The sequence below is a fragment of the Bicyclus anynana genome, chromosome 14 (genome assembly GCF_947172395.1).
Source record: "Bicyclus anynana chromosome 14, ilBicAnyn1.1, whole genome shotgun sequence".
Lineage (NCBI taxonomy): Eukaryota > Metazoa > Arthropoda > Insecta > Lepidoptera > Nymphalidae > Bicyclus > Bicyclus anynana.
Window position 1 is genome coordinate 8,127,093 of NC_069096.1, and position 27,990 is coordinate 8,155,082.

General features: G+C 37.8%; 1 protein-coding gene across 3 annotated transcripts in view; it reads right to left on the reverse strand.

The window, feature by feature from the left end:
* Positions 1 to 3,056: 3,056 nt before the first annotated feature.
* Positions 3,057 to 27,990, reverse strand: part of LOC112044435 (rho guanine nucleotide exchange factor 10) — a 68,918-nt gene continuing 43,984 nt past the window's right edge. For all 3 annotated transcript variants that reach the window (XM_052885494.1, XM_024080278.2, XM_024080277.2), the window contains 9 exons: positions 13,959 to 14,118; positions 13,043 to 13,272; positions 12,651 to 12,773; positions 11,858 to 12,007; positions 10,950 to 11,148; positions 8,079 to 8,293; positions 7,026 to 7,295; positions 5,806 to 5,982; positions 3,057 to 5,500 (listed from right to left, as the gene is read on the reverse strand). In XM_052885494.1, coding sequence (XP_052741454.1) covers positions 3,875 to 5,500; positions 5,806 to 5,982; positions 7,026 to 7,295; positions 8,079 to 8,293; positions 10,950 to 11,148; positions 11,858 to 12,007; positions 12,651 to 12,773; positions 13,043 to 13,272; positions 13,959 to 14,118 — 3,150 coding nt within the window. In that variant the 3' untranslated portion in view covers positions 3,057 to 3,874. The remainder of the gene's footprint in view (positions 5,501 to 5,805; positions 5,983 to 7,025; positions 7,296 to 8,078; positions 8,294 to 10,949; positions 11,149 to 11,857; positions 12,008 to 12,650; positions 12,774 to 13,042; positions 13,273 to 13,958; positions 14,119 to 27,990) is intronic.

A 27,990-nucleotide genomic window follows, 5' to 3' on the forward strand; every position in this document is an offset into this window, starting at 1 on the left:
AAATATGGGTTGATAACGACCCCCATTCAGTTTCAATAAAAGTAAAATTTATAAAAAAAAAATAAACTCTCCCGCTGCAGGACATTTGTGCATCCAAGTAACCGGTATTCAGGGCTCCAGAGTGATCTCCTCACAATACGTTAAATATAAGTAATTCTAATTAGTAATATCGATGAAAATTGAATTAAAAATAGCCATGCGTGTATTTGTAGCAACCATGGTTTTGTGGAAGAAAACATTCGTATAATTAGAAAGCTGAATGAAGGGAGGGTAGATCGATTTAATGCTGGATGACATTCTAAAAATATGAAAAGTTCGGTAGATTATACAGGGTGCTCGGGAGTATTTCCCATAACTTCAAAGTATTAACGAGACCACTAATATTTTATTAACTAATAAAAAAATATGTTTTCACACAAAGTAATTCAAATAATACCGACTATCCATGTAACACAAGTCTGTAGGTAACAAAGCGACAATGTTGCATTTAAAAATATAAATATGTCATTATTACAAGGATCCGTATTAGGGACATTTTAAGATCTATTTACAAAAGAAATACTCTTGATAATATTCATATGTTCCTTGAACATTTTAAATAATTTTTTGTTAAAGAATATACCATAGGGATATCCTCCCGAGCAACCTGTATATATAGTATAGAGTTTTACAAATCTCTCAAGTCAATTTCAAGAAGACTTCACCATAGCACCAGAATAGCAAAAAAATCGCTCTCTTAAAACGAAACTGTTATAAAAAACCATCGTAAACTTAGGTGACGTCTAAGTAAAAAAAAAAAAACATTTCAACCAACCATTTTGAACAAAACAGCACTTTGTGACAGAACAACTTTTTCTTTTGGGAAACTTTAAGGCCGGCCGCATACACTCGTTTTCCGAATCCGTTTTCCGTGTTCGGAAAACCGAATGCATGAAATCATTACGTTTTTTTCCGAACGGAAGAAATTCCGCGCGTACGTAACCAATGCAGGCCTTTGCCGTAATATATTATTTACATTCCGAATGTAGAAAAACTGTACTAAAAAAGTCTGCGGAATTCCAAATCGAAGTTAGGAAAATGAATATGGAAAACGAGTGAATGCAGCTCGCCTTAATTAACATCAAGAAATTCCACATTAACATGTATTCGTATTAAAAAAAAAACACATACAATATATTTTGGTTAGATTCTTAAATCTTTATCGCAAAATTCAAGAGCTTGTCGTTCGAAATGTCGTACATTCGCCTTACATTTTAAATTTAACTAATAACATACGTTTAAACGCTTAAGCTAAATCAGTCTAATTCTTAAAGCGACAATTATGTCTAACAATAAAGCTTAAACGAATGCCGAAAACACTGGAAATTCAATAAACGCCGCCACTTCGATTAATTAACATTAAACATCCAGACATAACTCTGCTTAATATTATTTATTCATATTAAACAAACAAGGCCACTGTTTCATAATTAAAATTATTGAATAAATACTAGAGTTTGGCTAATGAAAGTAGACTGAAATCGCCCGCCATATTTAAAAAACCATTTATACAAATAAAAAAAAACATGCGTTTTCATAATTTGTTTAAATTATTTTTTGTTTGTGAATACATTACTACCTATACTATAAGTATTAAACTCAGTTATTACAATATTTGCACTATAATTTTGAGAAATTACACCATTTACAGAAATTACATAATTTGGAGAGTGATTTTAGTTTCTACTTTTATTAGCCAAAACGTCAAAATTTGCAATGTTTTATTTAATTTTGTTTAATTATACATTTATATAAAAATAATTGTATAGAAGGTTTCTTTGTTTGTACTGAATAGGCTCTCACCTCCACTCAGTTAAATTTTCACAAATGGAGAGCTACATTATCAGCGAGTTACATAGGCTATATTTTTGCCTATGGTAACGGGAAGCGCACGGTTAAAACCGAGAGGGGTCCGCTTAATAATATTGCCATAAAAATATTGTATGATATAGTATGAGGATCCTCTATAGTCATAGTGATAATGGGGTTGAAGAATTTTTTTTTTCAAATCTGGGTAATAAGTAAAACATCATAGATTCGTCGAGATATCGCGGAAAATAACAAAAATAATATTTATATATATATATATTTAAACAAATCATTTGTTTCGTGAAATATGTAGTTGCAATTACTACCTACAAATGCCTTCATATGCTTTTGGATAGTGAATTCGTAAGAGATGTTCCATTTATATATTTATATATCTACAATTAAAAGGTTAAAGAATAATTAACCAGTCGACATTTAAAAGTATTACAATTAGCGAAATATTAAAGTAATATTTTTTTTTTACAAAAAATTACATTGTTTAATTATTAATTAATAATAATAATTATATACGAAAATAGTGACAAAATTATTATTCTATGTTAATATGGCGGTTTATTATTAAAAATAAAAAATACATTGCCAAAGTATAATATTTTTTTTACATTTTAATTTAACGAACATTGTAATTTTGTTTAAAGTACAAAACCTATACAAATGGTATAAGTTGAATCAATTTTACATATAAGAAAAAAATTGTGATGTATACAACCAGTAATAATTTAAGGATAGTGCTTGTATGGAAATATATATAAATTTATTGATGATGTTTATATATTTTCAGGGACATTATAACTTTACCAAATCATTGCGAAGGCTTTTAGAGACATTTCATGAAATTTCAATTTTGATGAATGTAATATTTAAGTACACAATATGTAATTTTCTTTTTAAACTGTGTGTAAAAATGTCTTCTCTATAATACTATTAAGCCAACAAATGTATAATTAGCAAACAAATACAATAATGTATAACATTCAGAACTAATAACACGTGAATATATTTGAAAATGCAATTTCTAAAAGGACACTTGTCAGATATTCTATACATACATCTCACAAATATAAAATATTTAGATTAATTTTAAAATAAACAATTTTAGTAATTTTCGGAAGCTAATTAACACTACAATGTAACACAATATTTACTTTTAGAAATTATACATTGGTTTGTAAAATAATTGTTTTTTTTTTAATTCTGGATATTTAAATTTTTCGACATGCACCCTTTTCGAAATTGCATATTCATTTAAAATGATCACAATAATAATGCACCTGTTATAATTACGCACTACAAACCATTGTAAATATGGGTTGCAATCAATTAGGCCCTAACATCCAAAAATAATTTAAAGCTTATCACATTATTTACACTCTGTGTATTCATTCATTTATATTAAACTTTGTTTTTTTTATATCAAGCGGCTATTTTCAGTTCAGGAATAGACGCTTTTAAATGGTTTAGTAACAGATATGTTAGCAAAACTACATACTAACATAATTATTTTACGTTGAATTTACAAAAATCTACAGGTGCTCTGGCTATTTACAAATTACAAAAATACGTAAGACTACATCAATATTCAACCGATCTCTGTATGACGTAGACATCTAATCGATTTACGTTTAGTAAATTTTTTGATATCCAGTATTCAGGACAACCTAATATAAATGCTTCGATGGTGTTCTCAAGACGTAATACTATACTAAAGTCATATTCGAGGATTACTGTTTACCAACAAACAATCTAAAAATGAGGGTAGAAACGCATGTCATTTCATAACTTTTTTATTTTAAATGATGTATCGTTGTTTTGTGTAAAATATTATTCAAAATATAGTAACTATATCGCATTGTTTTAAGCTTATTAATCATATTTATTTTCATTAGTTTAAGAACAATTTCATTATAATTATTAGTAGGTGTGTAATGACTAGCGATTTATACCCTCATTTTTAATTTGTTTGTTGGTAAACAGTACTCCTCGAGTATGGCTTTTGTATAGAAATTTACATTCGCATCTCCCACAGTATGAGATGGGCGTCTTTGGGGTTGGGGTCCGCGGCGGGGGTGGGTCGCTCGGCCGCGTCCGCCGTCTGCCGCCAGTCCACATAGCCCCGCCCACCCACGACGGTCACCACCGACCGCCGCGCCGCACTGTCGCCCACTATATAATCAGCACCGCGGAGACTACGGGCGGCGCTTTTGTTTTTCGGACGTAACTCCGGAGCGGCCGTCGCGGAATCGCTCCTCGATATCGACCGCTCGGAAGCACTCGATTTACCGGAGGAGGAATCCGGCGTGGAAGCCGCCATCGGAGCTAAATTCGCGGCACCCGAAGCGCCTGAACTAGTTCGGGACACGCCGCGGAGAGCCATGGACTCCTCGCTGCCGGACGACGTGCACAGACTAGACGCCCGCGAGTCTACCGACCAGCTCGACAGATCTAAGCTCCGCGGCCGCCCCGCCCTCATCCTCAATCGCCTGTCCAGAGTGCTGACGCGGAAAGGTATCGCCGCCAGCTCGGGATCGCTCCGCCTGAGCGTTTCGCCGCCGGAGCCGCTGACGTCGGCCTCACCCACGCAGTCCTTCACGAACATCAGATCGCCGAACAGCCCGTAAACGTCGCACGCGTTCAAATTCGCGCACTTCGGTAGAGTCTTACTCAACCGCACGTCACCGGGCTTTTTTCTGCGTATGACAGCGGACTGCACGCGCTGCGGTCGGTACGGGCTCATCTCCTCCGATATCCGCCTCTCCAGCTTGTGCTTATCGTTCTCCTCCTTCGATTCCTCCTCTTTCAGCTCTTGAACGGTTTCGGCGAGAGCTCTCGCATTCGATAGGTTGCGTCGGACCATGTTGACGTCCATTTCGCGGTTCTCCGAAGTCAGCGAGAGGAGGAACGTGACCGGCCCCGCATGCGCGTGGTACGACACGGCTATGTGACCCCCTACGAGCGGCAATCCTTCTAACTTCGGCAGCGGAACCGTGACGCTGACACCTGCAGTGGTCCCAACCCACAGGAGTCCTTGTCCAGCCAGTAACGCGGACACGTACGCCGGCTTGCTGCCCTCTCTAGCGCCGATAGTTTTCGCCACATCAGCAGCGATGTCTATATTCTGTAGATGTTCGAACGTCTCCGCGTGGTAGAGACTGACGTAAGTGGAGTCTGAAAACGCAGCCCACAGTCCCACACCCGAATGCGCGAGGTATTTCACCGAACGATCGGCTTCGCCTTTCAGTTCCAGGATTCGCATGATTTCGGCAGTCAACGCGTTGATGGCGAACACTCGCTTGGCGCACGACGCGTACACGATGCCGTCGACGGGTAGCACGCAGTGTACGGGCTGGTCCCCGAGTTCTATGGCGAGCGGCTCGTGCAGCGCCCACGAGTCGTCGTGATTCCGCCTGTAAACAGACACCCTACCATTGGCGAGGCCCACGAACATGGAGTCGCAGTGGTACTTGATCTGCGTGACGGCAGCCACGGTGGTCACTTCCGTCAACTTCTCTTGCTTTTCTGGTTCGACGCCGGAGAAGATGATGATGGTCTTGTCCTCGGTGCCGATCCACACGGTGTCGCCGCATAGCGTGTTCACTTGTCGGAGCCCCTTTGCGTACTCCATTGACGTTACCTGGAAATAGTTTTAGTTAATTAAAAAGTTGATATGGTTTTATACATCAACTTGACATTCTGATGTGTATTCTTGCGTAGCAGTAAAAGAAGGTAGTGTGTAACAGCCAACAAACGGGGCAAAATTTCATGTGACCATTGAACGCACGTTGCTCGAGTTACCCGTCACATTTTCACATTTCAACCTATCTTTCTAGAGGTACTGTCAGTCATCAGCGAGCGTTCGTGCGCCATTTAGTCACGTCGCAATGCGTAGACTACCCGAACAAGTGTAAAAGCACACACGCCCACAGCGCAAACGCTCACCTTAGTGTCGGGCAGGTCGAGTGTGACGAGGGTCTTCAGCTTGGCGGCGCGGTGCGTGAGCACGGCCACGTGGCTGCTGCCGTTGCCGCCCGCGCACACCCACAGCAGCGAGCGCGCGCGCCGCATCGTTGCACCGCGCGGACTGCCCGAGGACGTGTAGAAGCACCCACATCGAACCTGACAAATAAGTTTACTGTGACATTTCAAATCCAATAAAGAAATGTACCACCTAAGAACTCGCGAAGAGGTTTTTAAGAAGAAAAATTAAGCATAATTCTTGCGCACATTGATGTGCGTGGCTGTGGCCACTACGCTGGCGAGCGAGTAGCAAAATCGCGTGTCGCGGTTACTCGGTGACGCCGCAGAGGTCTCATTAAGGTGCCAAGCGAACAAGCGAAACGGCGCATTATACACGGGCATTTTACATTAAACGTTCTGCCGTATCAGAGGGTGTAAAAACCCGCCCGTCGTGCGACAATTGCCAACTACAATGGTTGAGCTAGATTGGTTACCGCATAAAAAGCTGTTTCGTGTTTTTTGAAATAAAATAGCCGTTCCTTGACCAAGGCGGGCATTAGCTGAAAATCCCTCCGTGATTTCTTAAGACTAATTGAGTTAAGATCGACTTAGATAGCCGTAAAAAAAAATACACAATTGAAGATAAGTTAGAAATAAGATTTTCTGAAAGCGTTGAAATTGTTTTTGCAAAAACTAATTCCAATAATATTGTATCTGAAGACCATGGCTGCTAAAAATTACATAATTATCTATTACTGCATCCATACACATTACACGAACCACAGATTAAACAGATTGAGCACACGTAGCCGCTCCAAATATAAAATTCAAAAACTAATACATTCTCGGGTCAGTATGACACGAAGCGTCGCATCAGTAACTAGCAATGTTATTCAAGAAAAATGGCGTCTTGTGTTTTTGAATATTTTAAAATCTGTCTACAAAAAGTAAAGAAATAAGATGGAGTATTTATTGATTATATTATATTAATTTACGTAATTGTTGTTAAGTCAAGTACAGTTTTGAAATATTGTTAATTATTGATTATTATATTAATTTACGTAATTGTTGTTAAGTCAAGTAAAATTTTGGAATACAAATTACGAAAAGAGTTTGTATATGCGGACGTCAAGGAGACGCGTGGCGTTTGTTTTTTTTAATGGGTTTCACCGGCTTCACTGCGTTGCTTGTCACTCACTAACCTCTGTCAAATGACTGGACGAGTACACAGGCGTGGCGGCCACAAACAGCGGCATCTTGTGCGGCAGCGCGTGCGGGGACGGCAGCGAGGCGGGCAGCCTCCACGCGGGGCAGTTCGCCCTCGCCTGCGCCAGTTGCGCCAGCCGCAGTTCCGTGGCCCACGCGCGGCGCGCGCCCGGCTCCGTGGCCCGGAACGTCACCGCGTCCTCTCGACCGCGGATCGTGAGTTGCAGACAGCAGGAGTCCACCCACGCCATTTCGTCATCTTTTTTCTGTAAATATAACCTCAGTCTATTGATGTTCATCGATTTACAAGTCTATAAGTGCGTCGTCACAGCTTCCGCTTCATAGACACTATTTATGGACAGTGCGAATATATTCATGTGCGATATGCGAAAGTAATAAACCAACAAAACCCAATCTTAAAGCATGTAATTTATTCGTTAACAACCCATATTTGGCTTACTGTCGAGCACGAGACTCCTCTCAAAATGAGGGAGTTGAGACGAATATCTTAGCATTCCATGGATTCAGTGTGCAGGTGCCGGGTCCATCGCGTGGTAGAGAGAAAAACACCAAGTAAAGTCCAGGACTTGTGACTACAGGATGTAGGGTTAAGGAATTCCTTGACGATCGATCAACACTCCCCTTCTCTGCTCGTGTTGTTCTGCCTACCTTCCCAAATTTGGCAAAATCCTATTAGAGCATAAAGATAATAATATATTACGTAGTTAAATTTCATTTTGGGTCATTGTTGATAGTTGATATTCTTATACTCTGTACAGGTACAAAATGGTGAATTTCCAGAAGACTCCTTGTCTAATCGTGAGACGAATCAGAAAAGAGTTTTAAAAGTAAACGTAGGTCCAAGAAACACCACATATTGTCTAGGGTGCATCTACTGACACCAGAGAACTAGTTTTCACCCTTGATTTTTATGAAAAGGAGTTACATAATGGTTTGTAGAAGTATAAAGTATTTCATTTTTTAAGAACTGTGTGTATTAAATTGAGTCAATTAAAGCTTAAAAACTGCTTATAACTTCATCTATATACCTGTATACTTTGTTGTATATTCTGCAACAACGCGCGAAACATTTCGGGCGACAGTTCAGGACAGGGGGCTTTCAGTGAGGCGGCCAGGTCGGCCATCCGGGATACAGTCTCGTAGTCGTGCATCAGAGCGGACATCTCGTTGCAGAGGGAGTCGCCGGTTGTAGTGCTGCCGTGACTGCTCGTGCTCGAACGGAGGCTCCCACTGCGGTTCATACCTGGAGATACATAAATTAAATAAGTTCCAAGAAATCTGCAGTTCATACCTGGAGATACATAAATTAAATAAGTCTCAAGAAATCTGCTGTTCATACCATTCATCTATACTTATAATAAATCTGTAGAGAGGTCAATTCTGTACATGAAATATATTTCCAAAATAACTATCAGGGGGTGATTAGTGATCGATACTGATGCCAAAAATGCAATTAGTAAAATTTTTGTCTGTCTGTCTGTATGTTCTTTATAGAAACAAAAACTACTGGACGGATTTTAACGAAACTTGGTACAATTATTCAACATACTCCTGGGCAGGTTATAGTATACTTTTCATTACGCTACGATCAATAGGAGCAGAGGAGTGAAGAGAAATGTTGAGAAAACGGGAGAAGTTACTCAATTTTTTAAGCTTCCGTCGCGTGTACAGCCTTAATGGTTAAAGCTACATAGAAATCATGTATGACGGAAATGTTTTCCTTAAAATTATCTATAAAAACACAACAGCATATATAAGTCTATCTTTTATGGTTGACTTACAATAACACGTGTAACTCCCGATAGCTTAGCAGTTCGTAGCTTTCTAATTATATTTGTTTACTCTTATGTTTATAACACTCATCACTCCCTATCCCTAATAAGAAAGTTAACATTATTACCTATTCAATAAAAAAAGAATCATAAAAATCGGTAAAGAAACACCAAAGTTATACATGAAATACGCTAAGCCATCGCGCGTGAATACTAATTCATGCTTTAAGGACTTTAAGGATTATTTTTGTGTAATGGTTGCCGCGCTCGACGCGACTCGCGGTGGGAGGAATAAATAAATAAGTGCAGCCTTAATGAGTAGGGTAGGGGTAGGGCAGGGGTAGGGTAGGGGTAGGGTTGGGATAGGGTAGGGTAGGGGAAGGGTAGAGGTAGGATAGGGGTAGTTGAAAGTTTACAACGACTTTCACGCGGACGAAGTCGCGGGCGTCCGCTAGTCTTTGAATAAAGTTAGTCTTTGGAAATCTATGACATAGTTCTGAAATTGTAATTCGGAAATATAACCGAAATGAAATGAGTTCTAAGAATTATATATAGAATTAGATATAGATTTCTAATGATCAACATCATTAGAAATATATTAAAAAATTTCCGAACTTGTAATCAGTCCACGAGGTAGGGCGAAACGGTTATGGAGCAGCGCCCTGACATGTTCGAGACATTCAAATTCATTTATATTAAGTAGGCTTAGTTTACACTTTTGAAAGGTTGAAGTTGACTATTTGTCTAAACTATCACCGATACGGGAGGCAGACGAGATACACTTCTAAATGACTGAAATACATATTCGCTCGAGACGAATTTCTAATATTTTAAACCGGAAAAAAAAGACGAAAGAGAGCCTAATATCTTCATAAAATAGTATAAAAAAGTTGTTTCCCGCCGTCTGTGCGCTGTACGGATTTCAATGCGGTTTTAATCTTTAAATAGTGATTAGAGAGAAAGGTTTAAGCGCAGAACGCAAACGCAAACTCATTAGAAATGTAAAATTTAACTAAATTCATCTGAATAAAATCTATGCCCCATAAACAGAATCCTTGAATTCATAAAAAGGATGATGAAAGAGACGCACCGAACACACACGTTTGTTTTTATTTAGCTTATGATTTCACTAACCAAAATTAGCAGTAGGTACGTTCGACAAGTAATATACAGTGGAGAATTCCACTGGCTGCCGTTTAATGACTTCGTAATTTATGTAGCTTCATCAAAGGGATAAACTCCTGAATTTACGACACGCGCGCAAATTTATATTCAAACATAGCATTCCGGTGAAGGATAACATCGCGCGGGACAACTTAATATCCCGGAAGGAATACTGGGATAAATATTAACACTAATTAGGTGGTTTGCACCTCAATGTGAAGGATGTAACAACTTGAAAATAAATATTTATACCAGTAGCCTCGTGAAAGAAAACACTATACGGAAACCCGCAAATGCCGGGGGAATTTCTTGGATATTAACGTTCGACATAACCGTACTGTTAAGTGATGTTAAGCCACTAAATATAGTGTTTAGTACACGCAAATCTACTTGTTTTGATTAGTAAGAAGACACGGAATTTAAAGAAATAATCTAAACTGTAACTTGACTGAATTATTTAATCCTGGATTGGTTTATATCTGTTGTGTTGCAAATACTTACATTATTGTCTTTAGTTAAGCTTAAAGATGTTATTGAAAGAGGTGTACAAATCTTACTAGAAGGAGAAAAGCTTTTCGTTGGTAAATGACGATTGCTGATACTCGTAAAATATTTTTTATAACATGTATGGCTATCGCCTTAGTTTATCAGTGTAGTACACTTTTTTGTTTTCTGTAGTCGCCTAAATTAGTTTTTGAATATATTTCATTTAGTCGTTTTCACTATGCCCCAGAATAACCAAAGAAGCACTAAAAATATTATTAAGTCCCTTGTCATGATTATTGGGAACTATTGTATCCCAGATTAACCTAAGAAGCCATTACAAATATTACAAAGTCCCTTGTCATGATTATTGGGAATTATTGTGCCCCAGATTTAACCTAAGAAGCTAAATATTACGAGGTCCCTTGTCATGAATATTGGGAACTATTGTAGTGACTGTGGACACAGTTATTAGGTTACCTTGGGCCAGCACTCTGCTCAGGGTGGGCGAAGTCCCAGTGTCCAGCACTTCGACGTCCTGCACGGGGTACGCCCACTTGAGCCCCAGCCGCTCGGTGTCGTCGCCGCCCGTGCCGACCGACACGCACACGACGAGGTCGTTCAAAAGCAACAACCGACGCGGTTTGCATTTCGTCAGCGTTCCTGATTGGTTGAATTCCTGCAAGAGTTGAAAATCGGAGATTCGATTGGCACAATATTTTATTTAATAAATTACTGAGAAACAGCGTAATAACCTGGTGGACAACAATTTTCTGTTACATGTCCTGAAGGCTCAGATGCGTCAACGACATCGTGGAGAGAAAGGCATTGACGACCAGTAATGAAAGAATCAAAAACATTATTCTTTTTTTAATTGCCAGAGGATGAAAGAAATATATGGGCATTGTTCATGATTGGTCGACAGTATGTCTTTGTCTGCGTGATCGAATCAGAAATGAGGAGATCCGCAGAAGAACCAAAGTCACCGACATAGCTCAACGAGTTGCGAAGCTGAAGTAGCAATGGGCGGGGCACATAGTTCGAAAAGCCGATGGACGTTGCGGTCCCAAAGTGTTAGAATGGCGACTAGAAAGCGCAGTGTTGGTCGACCCCCCACCAGATGGACTGACGACATCAAGCGAGTCGCAGGTATTCGCTGGATGCAGGTGGCTCAGTATCGTGATGTTTGGAAGTGCCTACAAAAGGCCTATGTTTTGCAGTGGACGTCCATCGGCTGATATTATGATGATGTCTTTATGATATATTTCGTGACGCTCTTGTAGACGGTTGTTTTTGACTTAACATTAAATAGATTCTCTAGATCTGCTTGTATGGTCAACTATTACTACTTAGACAGGAGATAACCAGAGATAATGTTAGAGCCCTACCAGCTGCACGAGATTGTCCTGTCTCAACAGATGCCGCTTGTCAGCCCGCGAGGCCAAGAGTCTCGCGGCGCCGAACCTTGCAGCGCCGCCGCCGCCGCCCGCGCCCGCCACCCCGCCGCGCGTCAGTCGCCGCAGAGCTGCTCGGAACGCCTACAACAAATACATAATACTTGGAGCTGGTTTAACCACCCTCTGATTAGTATCACGTAAGTCGGGTACCCTCGCCTCGGCAAGCATGCTCGACGCACTGCAGTACCTAGGGAGTCGTGCTCTAATGGTGCCCATAAAGTAAACTAAAGTAGTCCGAACTAGGCGTGAGCGATGATGCAACTTAGTGATACGCGCTTGCTCAGAATAGATAGTAGTAGGAGAAACGGACAATGCAAAAGTACATTCCAAATATTTGCAGTGCGTGCAAGAAGAGGAAAGCAGTTTGCATTTAGTACTACAAAGGCTATCGACAACATGGCAATTCAGAACTCAGCGATTTGTAAGTCAAATCCTTTACAATATTTGGGCCCGAACGGCCCTCTAAGCCGAGGTTCGAGTTTCAGAGGAGACGCCCTTAGAGAGTCGTTCCACCCATCTATTCTGCTTCTACCTTCGGGCCCCATCAGGCGATGCTTCTGCGCTCGTCCAAAACCCCCGGTGACGCTGAGGTCCCATAAGGAGCCTACGGCACTTACACAATCAGAAAAAAAAAGTAAACAGCATTGCCAAAAATATGCTGCATACCTTCAACTACCATTAGTTTTCGCAGTTATTTTTATATTACTTAGTTTGTGAACCATACCTGAGTTCTTTCCGCATCACGTTTCCTCTCATTGAGAGCGTCAGCTAATGCCTCCAGTCTTGTCAATGCTCTTTGTAACGCAACGCGATCTGAATGGCCAGGAGGCGTGTGTTTTAAGAGATCCTGCAACAAATGATATAAAATTGGTAGTTTGTTTAAAAAAGGTGTCCTCATTACTAAATAAACAGTACCGCCAAGCGATTTAACGTTCCGACCGAAAATGGTGTGGATTTTCATCCTCCTGCTAGCAAGTTAGCCCGCTTCCATCTTAGATTGCACCATCACTTATTAACAGGTGAGACTGTAGTCAAGAGCTAAAAGGATTTATATAGATTATTATTTACATAACTACATTAAGTGTTCGCGGTAGGCTAGTAAAGAAAACATCTCACCTGTAAAAACATAATGAACTGAGGAAACCGCTGCACCGGCTTCACCATGAGACCAAAGAAGGAGAGCCTGTCGTGAGCGCTTATTTGTTTCACTTTGAAGAAGTCCGCCAGCGCCGACTTCCGTTTCGACTCCATCTTGGCCAGCTCCATAGCAACCGAGAAGTTGTTTATGAAGTCCGAGTATACGTCGAGCACCACCGCTTTGGAGAATGCGCTTAGGAAGACCTCGCCTGGAAACAAAAGAATGTACTTCTTATCATCATGAGCAACCCATTTTCGGCTCACTGTTGTGCACGAGTCTCTTTTCAGAATGAGAGGGACTAGGCGAATAGTCCACCACGCTGGCCTAATGCGGACTGGCAGCCTTCACACAGGTAGAAAATTAAGAAAATTCTCAGGTAAGCAGGTTTTGTCATGATGTTTTTCCTTCACCGTTTAAGACACGTGATATTTAATTTCTTAAATAGGTCATATAAATTGGGCTATCAATGATCCTACTGTAATTTAATTATCAATTTATTTAGCTAAAATCTTCATTGATTTATAATCTTACCATACTCGTAGGATCTCTGATGAATTAATGAACGTATAGGACTCTCGAACATCACCTTGCTTTTATAAAATGTTGCATCAAAATTGGGTTAAAAGCCAGCGATATTCCGACTTATCTCATTCTATGAAGAATTTTCGCCGTTAAATCCTGGAGGATTTATAAAGTCCGAACCACATGGAGTACACGCGTAAATAAAACACGTAATTCCTGTTATGTAGAGGTGCGATCGCTTCAGGCTCTGGGAGTGAAGTGCGTGATTGGTGTATGGGGTTCTGAATTATATAGCATTTGAAGCGCTCGCATTCTCTTATGTTTATTCAAGGAAGATACGATAATAGTAAACAAGGACAGACTTATGCGTACCAATTTTTTCGTCGCGGTCCCACGTGCGCGCGCAATCCGCGAGCGCGGTGCGGAAGTGCAGGTGGCACTGCAGGATGTCGGGCAGGCGGTGGAACAGTGTCTGGATCTTGCTCGCGTTCAGTATCGCCGGGCTGCTTTCTTCTAGGGGCTTCTTGTAATCCTGTCCAATAAAAATACTTTTTGTTTACAAGTAGTAAATCATAGTAATTATTAAAAAAAATAAAGCGTATTAGTCATGTCTTTTAAACATGATAGAGTAAGATCCCAGAGCGACATGACACATCTTATTCGTAATAATCTGCGTGTTTGTGGAGACTTGCTCTGTGACACTTGGACAGGTACCAGGTGAGAAAGGTTACAAAAATAATCCTAAGGTGGTCCCATTGTCATAATGTAAGGATCTGATGATGGGATCCTGGAGTAAACGAGGGAAACTTTCAAAAATCGTAGGACAGAGCGTTTGTTAATTTTATCATAAAGCACTACAATGTAATGAAGGTCTAGAGTCGATCTGATAATAGGACAGAAACACAGATGAGGGAACTCCTCAACGGTTAACAGAACCTACTGAACTGATTTGGCTGAAATTTGGAATGGAGATAGATTTTACCCTAGATTAACATATAGGTAGACATCTAATCCATGATATACGTTGGACGTTTCAGTAATCGGTTATCGCGGGAAAACTCGTTTCATTTCAATTCGTCCGTTTGTAGGTAAGTAGGTACTTATTTTATAACCCCGCTAGGATATTTTTTTGTACACAGCAGCCTATATGTCTGGTTAGAGGTGACCCTACATACCTACTTACTTAGTGCATACTAATGATTATGAACCTAAATTTTGAAAATGACAACTAAAATGCCCATGTTCACCTTTTCTCTTGAATACGAGAAAAAACAAATTCTCATTTAAACCTGTCAAGCAGAGTGCGTCATCTCTTAGAATACTTATCGTGTTTATGGACTGTGAAACCATTAGCATGGTCTTACTCTGCAGAACAACATGACACTCGTTATTAATACAATCATAATATGTAATGTACACGTAATATATGACTTTAATTTTAACATTTACGAGTATAAAACTCAAGTAATCTAGCTGTTCGTGATTATTCAAATAATTTGATTGCTAGTTATATTTCTCAGTTAGTTATAAAACTATATTTTAATGTGAGAATACAAATCTAGTGTCTGTATTTTGAATATTTATCTATCCGATTTTGGAATAGAAATAGAAAATCCCAAAAAGGATGTGTCTATCTGAAATAATCAGTTTTACTTTTCACAGTTTTGGCACAATCGGTTAGCACTAAGGAACTATTTTCAGATTTTCCCGAATGATTAAGAATAATAAAGAGAGCGATTTATATGTCATGCCCAGACAAATTGATGGGCGTCGTTAATATTAGATATACCCACTAATAGATTGTTTAGGGTGCTTTTCCACCAGAGATGTGCTACGCTACGTTGCTATGGATGCGTTTAATATCCACCAATCATATTCATTGGTGCACATAGCTTAGCATTGGTGGAAACGGATTCAACTAACATATGTTTTGTTATGAATGCCTGCTATGGCCGTTGCAAGTAGGTAGCTATATGCAGAGCAGAGTACCTACAGTATGCCCGCGTTTTTAGTTTGTGGCGCCGCATCTTCCTCGCACAGCTACATAGCACACCTCTGGTGGAAAAGCACCCTTATAAAAACGTACTGTGACAAATATAGCTAAATAGAACGTTTGGATCCAAAATTAGGAAGTAGGAAGTTCCACATAACGAAAGCGACCACAATTCGGCAATTAGGTCAAATGTATGCTCAGTTATAAAAGCAATAGAACGCGAATAACCGGTGTTAGCCGTTTAAGGATTAAAGCATGCGATGCCGTTTAAATAATCTAGGGCTGTCAGGCAATCGAGTTTATTTGAAAGTAAGCTATATGGATCTTAGTCAGATTAGTAGAGTAGAAAAGAGATTAGAGAATCCTAGTCGGTTTACTGCGTGTGGTTACCTTATCTTTTGTTGTTTTTGTAGACAAGACTTTGAGTGTTTTTGTTTAAAAGAGCAACTGAGTGTCTTGTCGGCTCTTCTCAGCAGAATCTGTGTGCCTAGTGGGAGTTTTCAATATTTTCTTGCTGTTACTATCACGTTGCCGTAAACATAAATTTATATGGAATTGAAACAGTTGTGCAGCAGTGACACTAGATGGCGCTGTTCTTTAGAAATTCGCGTTTACGTTACGTGACAGTAACAGTATCAAACTGCCACTAGGCCCTTTGTTCTCCGAACTGTGTTTGTATGCGACACATCAGAAGCCATCACGACATGTCACAACACATAAGTGTAACACGTTGCCATACAAAATGTATGATACCGATTCTGTTCTGATGCGTCACGACACGACACGACACGAAAGACAAATATAATTCCTGCCAACCATAATACAAAATGTTGACCTCGGTCAGACATGCTAACAGAGCCTATTAAAACTGTCCCACTTCCTAATATGCAAATTCATAACATGTAAATTGTGTGCAGACAATACAAGTGGTACAGAGGCATTTAGGTACATTTATTTATATATACATTTTTTTACTTCTTTTGTCATAACAAATATTTGGCGCTTCTGTAGTTATGAAAAAGAACAATGTTGAAGAAATTTTGAAAGTTTTTAGAATAATAAAACCATATTATATTCAGAACAACAGACAAAGTCCAAATATTTTGGAGAAACATTTAAGGAGAGCCTTTGCTTTGCTTGAAAAATAATTAATGAAGCTTATATCCCGTAATTAATGGATAAAACGCAAATGGTAGATAGGTACACCACTTAATTATGTAAAACTAATTTGAATATTTTTGAAAATACCCCTATTGGAAAAAAAAATCTTGTATTGAAAATTCAGCACCGCCCATACATTTTTACCACCAACTTCGTAACTACAAAAATAGATACAAGTTTTATACCAATTTACAAACCCCGATAAGTGTACCTACATGTTTTAAAATGACGGTACACCGCAAAATCAGTTCAATACATTTTTTTTAATCGGGTCATCTAAATGAAAGAAAAATAATTATTGCACTCAAAGCTTCTTCTACAAAACAAATAAAACAATATTTATAAATTTTAAAAATCCGAAAAAAAATTACCTAACTTGGTCACCGTCACGTGGACTTTTTAAAAAATATTCAAATTAGTTTTAGATATATAGATGGTGGTATTTACCATTTGCGTTTTATCCATTAACTACGAGAAACCCTATATAATTTAAAAAAAACAAGTATTTTAATCTTAATTTTACCATAGTAGGTATATTTCCCACTGTTGTTGGTAATTGTACAAAATAAAAAATGCATTTAACAGTTTCAACATTAACAATAATTTGCTCAGAGTAATATCTAAACAAGTTATCATCACGTTATTGAAAGTCAATCATCGACCACTACATAAATTCAAAATCAAGTTAAAAAAAAATTATGACATTAATTGAGTTATAAGAAAGCAGTAAAATTTTATCGACCTATCCGAACACCTTTCACCTTGTAAGTAATCGTCTATAACAATTACGTAACAAATTCATTTGCAGTACGCCTTGAGGTACTCTTAGAACTAATCTCATTACTAATTAATAAACTCTGAATTTAAGCCGCGTATCCATTAGCAGTTAGATCTGCAAACTTTTGTGTTTACGAACTCCTATCAAACGTTAGCTTACACCAATGTTTGCTACATGCTCCGTGGACTCAGGAAGAAACCATGTATAAATGACCATTGACTATACTGCTACGAACCAAATAAAAAAAAAATACAGTACTTATTCCTACGCCTACGTATTGTTAAGCAAATATTGCTGAACGTCTAAAGTTTTTTCGTAAACCCAAATTACATTGGCATGTGGTCATGAATAAATATTTTGTTCCGTAGCTTGAGGACTCGGATAGTTAATAACCTAACCAATACAACATATTATAAGAAAGTACAAATAAGACCTACTTATGTCTCGTATTTTATGTTTCCAATCAACAAAGCCTGAAATCCCTAAATCTTAATAGATTTAGAGTTTCTTACAACACATGAGAATCATCACTGGTGTAATATAACAAGTGAATTCAGGGCTTTACGAGTACTGCACCAGAGGCTGATTTTGCAACTGTCAAGTAACTTTAATCAAAACTCCCTGACAAGTTCCAACTCCGTAACCTAATAGAAAGAGAGTCATTTGCATCAATTGCATTAGATGGATTACGTAATTTGCGTTTGCGAATATCAATTTATAATTGCTATCAATTTCAATGCTTCCTCTCTCATCACGACTGCCTTTATGTAGTTGGATTTTGAAATGTCAAAATGTCTTCTGAGTGTTTTGATGTTCACTTGCAGTGTAAATAAACACTTTCACCTGTATTGTAAGTAATTGAGGCTTAAGGACGTAGGTTTGTTATTATCAAAAGATACGTCAGGTTTTTGTTTCATTAACAGAGAGTGCAAATTTGTTCTTGATTTTTAAGATATATTTTTACAGATAATCTTAGGCACTACCTAAGATTATCTTTACTAATATTCTAATGAGGAAATATTTAATTTGTTTGCATTGAAAAGGCTCTGAAAAAACTAAACCGAATTGAAAAATTCTTTCACTGTTGAGGAGATACACTATCCCCAGAGAGCTATGGTCTATATATTATCACCGTATTCCTATTATAACCCTTATTTTAAGGAAAAGTGCGAGTCTAGCACTAGATTTAGAGGTATAGGATTTTAGATAACTATGAATATCCTATATCTGAAAATAAGACTAGATGTTCGTAACACGATTCATTTACTCGTAGACACATTCTAAAGCAAAAACGGTTAATCAAATCTGACTGGTGTTCTAAATATAACCGTAAATATAAACAACATTAAGGTTTCGAAACACTGTGCCGCGTATTAATAAAAAAAAGCAATCAAAACAAACATCGAATAATTTATCGATAGAGACTTGATAGAGAAATTAATTAAATACATAGCTATCTCACAGCCAAATATCCAGCAATTACAAGGCCGTATCAAATGTTTGCTTTACGCAATCAATGTCAAACGATATTACCAAGCCTCCGGCCGATCAGGCTGTTGGCAAAGTGCAAACACGCCTACCATTCGGTTTACGGTTACGCTAACCTGTTTTCGTTTTATTTTTATCTTAATAAATCACGTAATTACGGAGAAACTTCTAAACCGACCAAGGTTTACATAAAAAAAAAACATTTAAACTAATCGTTTTGTTACCACTTTTTCTTTAATCTCAGTATTACCTTTTATTTACAGCGCTGCGTTTATTGAAATTGCGTTTAACTGTTTTAATACGTTACAACAAAAACCAATCTAATAAATTAACCGAATAATTTTAAATTACAATTATGTTACACGGTCAGGATAATCGAAACTAAACATTTTCAATTAAAACCTTAATATAACATAGTAAATAAAAACCAGCTAGGCTATTCTGTAACGATATTTTGATAACTCGCAGGTGCCAGTTTCGAATTCACCTCTATCTCTCTCTGTTTAACACGATACTTTAGAATGAGAAAGATAGTGGTAAATTCGAAACTCGCACCTGCGAGTTATACAAAACATTGTTAGAGAATAGCCGTGCAGATAGTATTTAAATATTTACGGACTATTAGTAATAGTCTATTGATGTATAGCTAAATAATGACGGACAAAAATGTTACGTTTTTATTATATTTTCTACACCTACATAATGAAGCCTTTCATTTGATATCAAACTCGAATCTCGATACGTTTGTCTCTTATATCCGCTATATTGGGTACCTACTTTTGTCTGCAGCGAACGGTAACCTCGTCTTATTTATCAAAGTGTAACACATAACGTAATAAAGACAGTTCGTCGGAGCATAAATACTCTAAAATGAGAGCCTACATTTTAATAAGGCTATCATTAGTTAGTCAGTTATGTAGTTTGGACTAAGGCTCTCCATAGGAGTGGACTTAGACTCATCCTAATCCTAGTGTAGATATAATCGCATACAAGAAAGATCCTTAAATAAGTCAGTTATGTAGTTTGCATTAAGGCTCTCCATAGGAGTGGACTTAGACACATCCTAGTCCTAGTGTAGATATAATCGCATACAAGAAAGAATCTTAAGTAAGTCAGTTATGTAGTTTGGACTAAGGCTCTCCATAAGAGTGGACTTATCCTAGTCCTAGTGTAGATATAATCACATACAAGGAAGAACCTTACGTAAGTCAGTTAAGTAGCTTGGACTAAGGCTCTCCATAGGAGAGGACTCAAGACTCATCCTAGTCCTAGTGTAGATATAATCGCATACAAGGCAGAACCTTAAGTAAGTCAGTTATGTAGTTTGGACTAAGGCTCTCCATAGGATTGGACTTAGATTCATCTTAGTCCTAGTGTAGATATAATCGCATTCAAGGAAGAACCTTAAAACATAACTCATACTTTTAATTAATTACAATATGTAAGACAGCTTCGGTTGTTAAAAGTGTCTGTGTCATGATTATCACCGTCTGCACCATCTGATAAGAAACTCCGCGTCATTACGGAGTAAAAGTGAAAATTAAGAAGAAAAAATGACCCCCATAGAGAAAACATTTCAAGAAAAGTAAGAGCCGGTTTTTTAATCAATCTATTCCGGTAAGCAGAAGAATTTGGTTTTGTTATGATAAGATAAAAGACTAAGCGCAATAGTGTACATACTTATATTGGTATTATTATATAGAGGGTTGGTAGGTGGTTGGTTGATTGGTTACCAAGCGATTTAGCGTTCCGTTACGATGCCGCGTAGAAACCGTTCGAGGCACCAGTAGAATAAACTTGTGCCCGCTTTCATCTTAGACTGCATCATCAGTCAACATTAAGTGTGCAGACAAAGATAAAAAAATAAGAATGGTTTTTTACACACCAACTGTCAATAACTGTCTACTGTCCGTGTCTGTACACCTCACCAATACATCAAAAGCCCAACAGACGTTCCTAAGTAGACAATCTATATCACGGTTTCCTCTTTTAGCAACTTTGAATATCGTCAGAAAAAATAATTTATTATTTACTAAGTCGCCAATAGTTGCACTTCATGGATGTAATAATGCACTGCCTACTCTGAGGACTCAGTACGAACCTGTGTTGGAGAAGGAAATTTCCACTTTGTTCAATTTGTACGCATAATGCCTGACCTAGTTATAAGCCTTGTGCACGCCACTGGTAGGAGCATAGGTTGATAGGCCTTCCTTAAATGAGATATGTCTGGCTATCGTACGCTTTTAGTACCTCCATGATATTATTATCTATACTTACAATAAATCTGTAGAGAGGTCAATTCTGTACATGAAATATATTTCCAAAATAACTAACATGGGGTGATTAGTGATCGATACTGATGCCAAAAATGCAATCAGTTAAATTTTTGTCTTTTCATCTGTCTGTTGGGAAATGTTGGGAAAACGGGAGCAGTTACTCCATTTCAAGCTTCCGTCGCGTGTGCAGCCTTAATGGGTAGGGTAGAGGTAGTGTAGGGGTAGATTGGGTTAGGGTAGGGTAGGGGTAGTTGAAAGTAGTTTACATCGACTTTCACGCGGACGAAGCCGCAGGCGTCCGCTAGTTAATAATATATGTTTTGAAAACAAAATTAATAACGCACTTATGATATTATAGTAATCGTTAAAACTTAAATTATCTGTTTCACTATTAATATTCAAAGATTTAATGTGCAATTGATTTTCCAACAGCATAACGGCATGGCCATATTTGGTCACGATTACGCCGTGATTACGGTCTACTGGTATTTACCACGAAATAGTGGTCAACGCTCATTATTATTTAACACCTACATATTTCACGATATGTTATTAAACATTATTACATTTTAATGTTATTTGTTGTACTAAATTATGTATTTAAACGCCTTTTGTGAGGGTGTGCCAATGCTGTGTTTTAACGGCGTGACATTTTAATTTCATATCGATTTAGTGTAGTATCTTATGACTTGAAAATTAAGTAAGTCAAGTGACAAATAAATAAATAATATTATGATTTTAATTTTTTTTTATTCACTCACAAAATTTTTTTTTAAAGTTCTTTTATTTTTGCTTGACAAGATCAAGCAATTATTCTTATTGCTCAACTATCTACCTGCGTTATTCTCTTATTAACACTTTCGCTGCGGCACTGATTTTTCTGTATTTTCCTCTGGTGCGGTACGAGGTTCTTTGAACTCATACTAAAACTTTATGTATGGTACGAGGTCTATCGACCTCGTAACTTTTGAACGCGCTAGACATACGAGGTCAATTGACCTCGTTCTGGTACCGCAGCGAACGTGATAAGGTCAAAATAAGGTTTCACAGTTGGGCAAAGATTTCCTAATGGCAAAAGGGCCACTTGTTACAATGGAACCCTTATCTTATACCCACATTTGTAATTAAGGATGTCGTATTACGAATACAACGTAATTCTGATTCACAGAATTTTAAGGAAAAGCAAAGAACGTTGACCCTTCGCAAATACCTACGATGCATCAGACCAGAGACCGTAATAAATAAAATACTTACCTACATAATAATATAAACCTTAACTGTAAACAGACCTTTATTATCGTTTTAATAATTTTTGTTAAGTTTTTAAAGTGAACTGATTTGAACCTGGCCAAATGTGAAAGAATAGTATTCGCAAAACGTCTAAATCGCTCTGATATTGCAAAACATCGAAATTGCGCAGCCATACGTCTCAGGTTCAAAGCGGACTCGATATAGGTTAGGGGTGGGGAAGGGTAGGGGTAGGGTAGGTGTATGGTAGGGGAGGAGTAGTGTAGAGTAGGGATAGGGAAGTGCACATAAGTCAAAGCGAAGCTCGACCGGGTCCGCTAGTATGTACTTTATAAATATATAATGTAAGTAAACGCAAAATTGTACATGTGTGAGCTCAGTGGAGTAGCTAAATTCTAATAACTTTTTGCGGTGCTTTTTAACCGACTTCAAAAAAAGGAGGAGGTTTCTCAATTCGACCGTATACTAGTACTACTGTACTAGCCACGGTTTAAGACCCTAAACAATCAAGTAAATAAACAAAATTCATATAGCAACTTGGTATAGGCATGTATTGCAGAGGGATGAAAGTCATATTACTAGAAAATGTTGAATTTGCAAGTGGAAGGAAACAAAAGGAGAGGAAGGCCAAAGCAGAGATAGTTGGAGTTTGTAAAAGAGGACATGTGTGTAAAGGAAGTGGATGATAAGTTGACGAGTAATAGAGACGAATGGAGAAGATTGACATCTCATTTAAGTGGGATAAGAGAAAGGAAATGATAATGAAACAAAACCCATATAGTACCCGAGCTGGGAATCGAACCCCAGAACCTCGCGAAAACAAAGCAAGACACTCTCAACTACGCCAAAGAAGTCGTCAAGTAACTCAAAGATAATTTGTCCGGATGTTTCATAATATCAACGGTTGATCGCACTCGATTCGATTTTCCTTTAATGAATCGAATAAACAAAATCGCACTAATATATATTTTTTCAAGACGAATAAAATTATAATTAGCTCTATGTATAATATTTTTGCAGACTTCACACACGCAGAGAATTGAGAAAATTCTCGGGTATGCAGGTTTCCTCACGATGTTTTTCCTTCACCGTTTGGGACGTGATATTCAATTTCTTAAAATGCACACTACTGAAAAGTTGGAGATGCATGCCCCGGATCGGATTCGAACCCACGTTTTGACGTTCACGTTGGCCACGCATTGGGCCAGCGTGGTGGACTATTAGCCTAACCCCTCTAATTGTGACTAAAAGACTCGAGCTCAGCAGTGAGCCGAATATGGGTTGATAATGATGATGATTATAATATTTTGAGCTGTGATAGCCCAGTGGATATGAACTCTGCCTTCAATTAGGAAGGGCTAGCTTCGGCTCCGGTTCGAGCCATGCACCTCTAACTTTTCAGTTATGTGCATTTTAAGAAATTATATTTACTAAGTGTCTCGAACGGTGAAGGAAAAATATCTTGATGAAACCTGCATACTTGATATTTTTTTTATTTATTTTCGTGTGAGAAGTCCACTAATCAGCATTGGGCCAGCGTGGTGGACTAAGGCCCCCCTCTCATTCTGAGAGAAGACTCATGCTCAACAGTAAGCCGATTATGGGTTGTTAGTCATGATGTTGATGATGATGATGATGATGATGATGATGATGATGATGATGATGATAATGATAACTATTTTAGTGGCCTGCTTCGTTGATCCAGTCTTTTTTGAAACTCCTTAAAATATTTGCATAAACTTCAATTGCCTTGTATTGAATCGTTTCATTGAGTGACATAGATACGAAAGAATGCATTCACCTTCAGGTTTACGTAATACCAGTTATGTTAATTCAAAATGTATTCATATACTGATTGATAGGTCTTACAAGAGCGTCTTAGGAATTTTCATTCTAGCAAAATCGCTTCGATATTAAGAAAATAGTTCCCAATAATACTTCTAAAGCAGATATTGCTTAAATTATTAAATTCTGTATATTACACTGCATTTGTTTCTCATGCTTTAAAGCCGATTTTTGCAGAATAGATAATGAAACATTTAAATGCCTTGTCGGACAATTTTCAGTGGACTTATTTGCTATCGGACCGAAATCTTGACGATAGCTTGAAAGGAAACCTCCCCACCATCATGTTCATAAAAGTTTTTTACCTCGCCATTAATCACATACACAATGTTTTAGCTGTATCATTTAACTGTCGATGGACGTACACTGTCATAGGCCTCTTGCATGGACATTCAAACACTACGGTGTCGAGCCGCCAGCATTCAGGTGCGGGGTGGTCATTCCAACACCTTGGGCTCCCATCGGCTCTTCGAACTGTGACTTGCCTATTGCCACTTCAGCTTCACGATTCGCTGAGCTATATCAGTGACTTTGGTTTCGTTGACTCGTCATTTCTGATTAGATCACGCAGAGAAATTCCAAGCATAACTCGCTTCATCGCCTGTTGAGTGACTTTGAGCCTTCTTATGTCATCAATGGTCATCACTGGCAATACGCGCTGTTCAAAGACACTGAAGATTTCTGAACGTAAAGATGTCGTGAAGTTTCCTGACGCTGTCCTGCCGAGCTGGATTTGACGGTCCACCTCTTTCTTGAAATCGAGCTGTACTTATCGACATCGGCATTAACAACCGATGGACGTACCCTGTTGGACATAGGCCTCTAGCATGGATTTCCTAACACCACGGTCTCATGCGCCAGCAACCAGCGGCTCCCTGTAAAACCACTTGATGTTCTCGGTCCATCTAGTGGAGGGTCGACCAACACTTCGCCTTCCGGGGCGGTATGGTCATGAGTAATTTTCCTCCTGGACACAAGGACCACATAACTGTGTGTAAATCAAAATTAATCAATAGAAAATTGTATCCAACGTCTACTCTAAAGCAAATAAATGCCCAAGGATTATTTATTACGCTTGTAGATACCGGCTATTACTTTACAGTGACGTAATTCCTGTTATGTTAATAGCCTGTGTTTACGTACTTTGATAAACATTTCAATAGCCTTTATAATGCCGATTATAGTAGCGACGGTAAGTTTTTCTCAGACAGTTAAGTGATAATTGATTCTCTATAAGTAAACATAGTTATTGTTTCTATGTTTTTTATGCTAAAGGTTAATTAATAAAATTAAGTGTATTCTAACTTAGACATCCTCTGAGTCATGGTGCATTTATGTGTTGATGTAAGAAACTAACGACGTTTAAAACACCAGATACCTACTCGTGTATAAAATGATAGTATACTTGTAATCCTAAACAGTAAGTCAAGACAACTATACTATACTATAGCCTGTCTTGATGAGTACTGTTTATTATCAAACAAATTAGAAATGAAGGAAGAAAACGCATGTCATTTCATAACTTATTTATTTTAAATTATGTTTGGTCTGTTTATAAAATATATCAACCATATTTAATTGTTTTAAGCTTATTAATCAAAGTTATTTTCATTAATTTAAGAATAAGATAATTATAATAATTATTAGGTGTTAAATGACTAGTGATTTATCAATTTGTTTGTTGGTAAGCAGTACTCATCGAGAAAGGCTGTAGTATAGTCGTTTATATTAGTGTCATTAAGTTTGTAGCTTTATCATCATAATATGTAATTATTGGCATGTGTGGTAGATACGAGTAATCTACCTATACTTAGAATTATACATCATCAATCTTTATTACCTACTTACTAACATATCTACGAAATATCGGTTTTAATTTTATTCTGGCGGACTAATGTCAGCCACTGACGATCAAGTAATCTCACATGTCTGCAGCACTAACGGCTTGATGACATGCGCATCGCGACTAATATACGATCAGTATAATCGGATGTCACGCCGTTAGCGTAATCTCGCTGCAGGCATGCGAGATTACTTGATAGTCAGTGGCTGACATAAGCGAAATGCTGCCTCGTGTTTTCTACAACTTGATCCAAACAATAGAGACTATACTGCTTGGATCAAGTTCTCTAATTTCTACAAAGTGAATTTGTTAAGTTATTGTATTAGAGTTAATAAAAATCTTTAATTTATTTACAAAAAGTCAAAATTAAAGCCTTCTTAAGTACTGTAAAGAAGCTATAATCTATATTCCTAACAAAATAAACATAGTACAATTTTATGTAATTTTCCACACACAAAAGATATAAATGCAAATCTCTTACGAGTACATTAAGGTCACAGCCGTTCTATGAAGAAAAAAAAAACTTATTTTGCAACGATAATATAATTGTAATAACTAAACTGGAATGTCACGAATTACTTCAACATAAAGGAATCCGTCGTAAGTGGTTCTCGTTATGGTAACTTGTTGGTTTTCTCACGGTTGGGACGTATTATAATTTACCGTTGATCTACCTATTAAGGTTCTCATATGTTTATTTGAGCCGTGCCGCAATCGGCAATATAGAAATCAACTCTCGGCTTCTTTGTTTGTCTTTATAGAATAGAATATCTTTATTTGACCACACACAAGTAATAAAATAAAATAAACAAACAGAAAATACAAATATCTGGTCGTGGACAAAAAAGGTATCCACCTCAGCACGATGCCACAGCGAGCTGTGGCGCTGGTTTTCAGGTGAAACCTTGTATGTTCACGGACGTGTCTACGTGACGTTTCTTAACTTAAAACTTATACATGATTACATATTATACGATTTATACTAAGTAAAATAAAATAATGAAACATTTTTTCATTTATCATTTTTTCATTCAACAACATTTATCTATACTAATATTATAAAGCTGAAGAGTTTGTTTGTTTGATTGAACGCGCTAATCTTAGGAACTACTGGTCCGATTTGAAAAATTCTTTCAGTGTTAGATAGCCCATTTACCGAGGAAGGCTATAGGCTATATATTATCCCCATATTCCTACGGGAACGGGAACCACGCGGGTGAAACCGCGCGGTGTCAGCTAGTAAATACTATAAAGAGGTAAAATTTGTGAGGTTGTAAGATTCACATTCTTTTCCCAATAGAGCCACGTTATTTGTGAGTATCATAGGCTATATTTTATTTGTATATCCCTACGGGAACAGAAACTACGCGGATGAAAGCACGGAGCGTCGGCTAGTGTTTTATAGACTCCAAGATTTTGATGAATCATATATTATACCTTACAATAAATGTAAGAAATATTTATTGGCGCAAATATAAATCACTTACAAGTTTATAATAGATGAACGACTAATTAAAAACTGAAATGTTAGTACTAAATTCTTTGAACGAACTTGGAACTTGAGATAAAAGTTATTTGAAAGTTCAACTGATATTAGTCTGGCTAGTAGTCAAACGAACCAACTTCAAATATTTCATATACATAACGAAATTTTAAATCGAATCAATGGATTTGAGATAAAGTATAAAAACACATTATAACAGAGGTCAAACGTAGGTCTTCTTTTTCGAAATCTGTCAATAAATGGAAGACCATGACATTTAAAGAGCTCA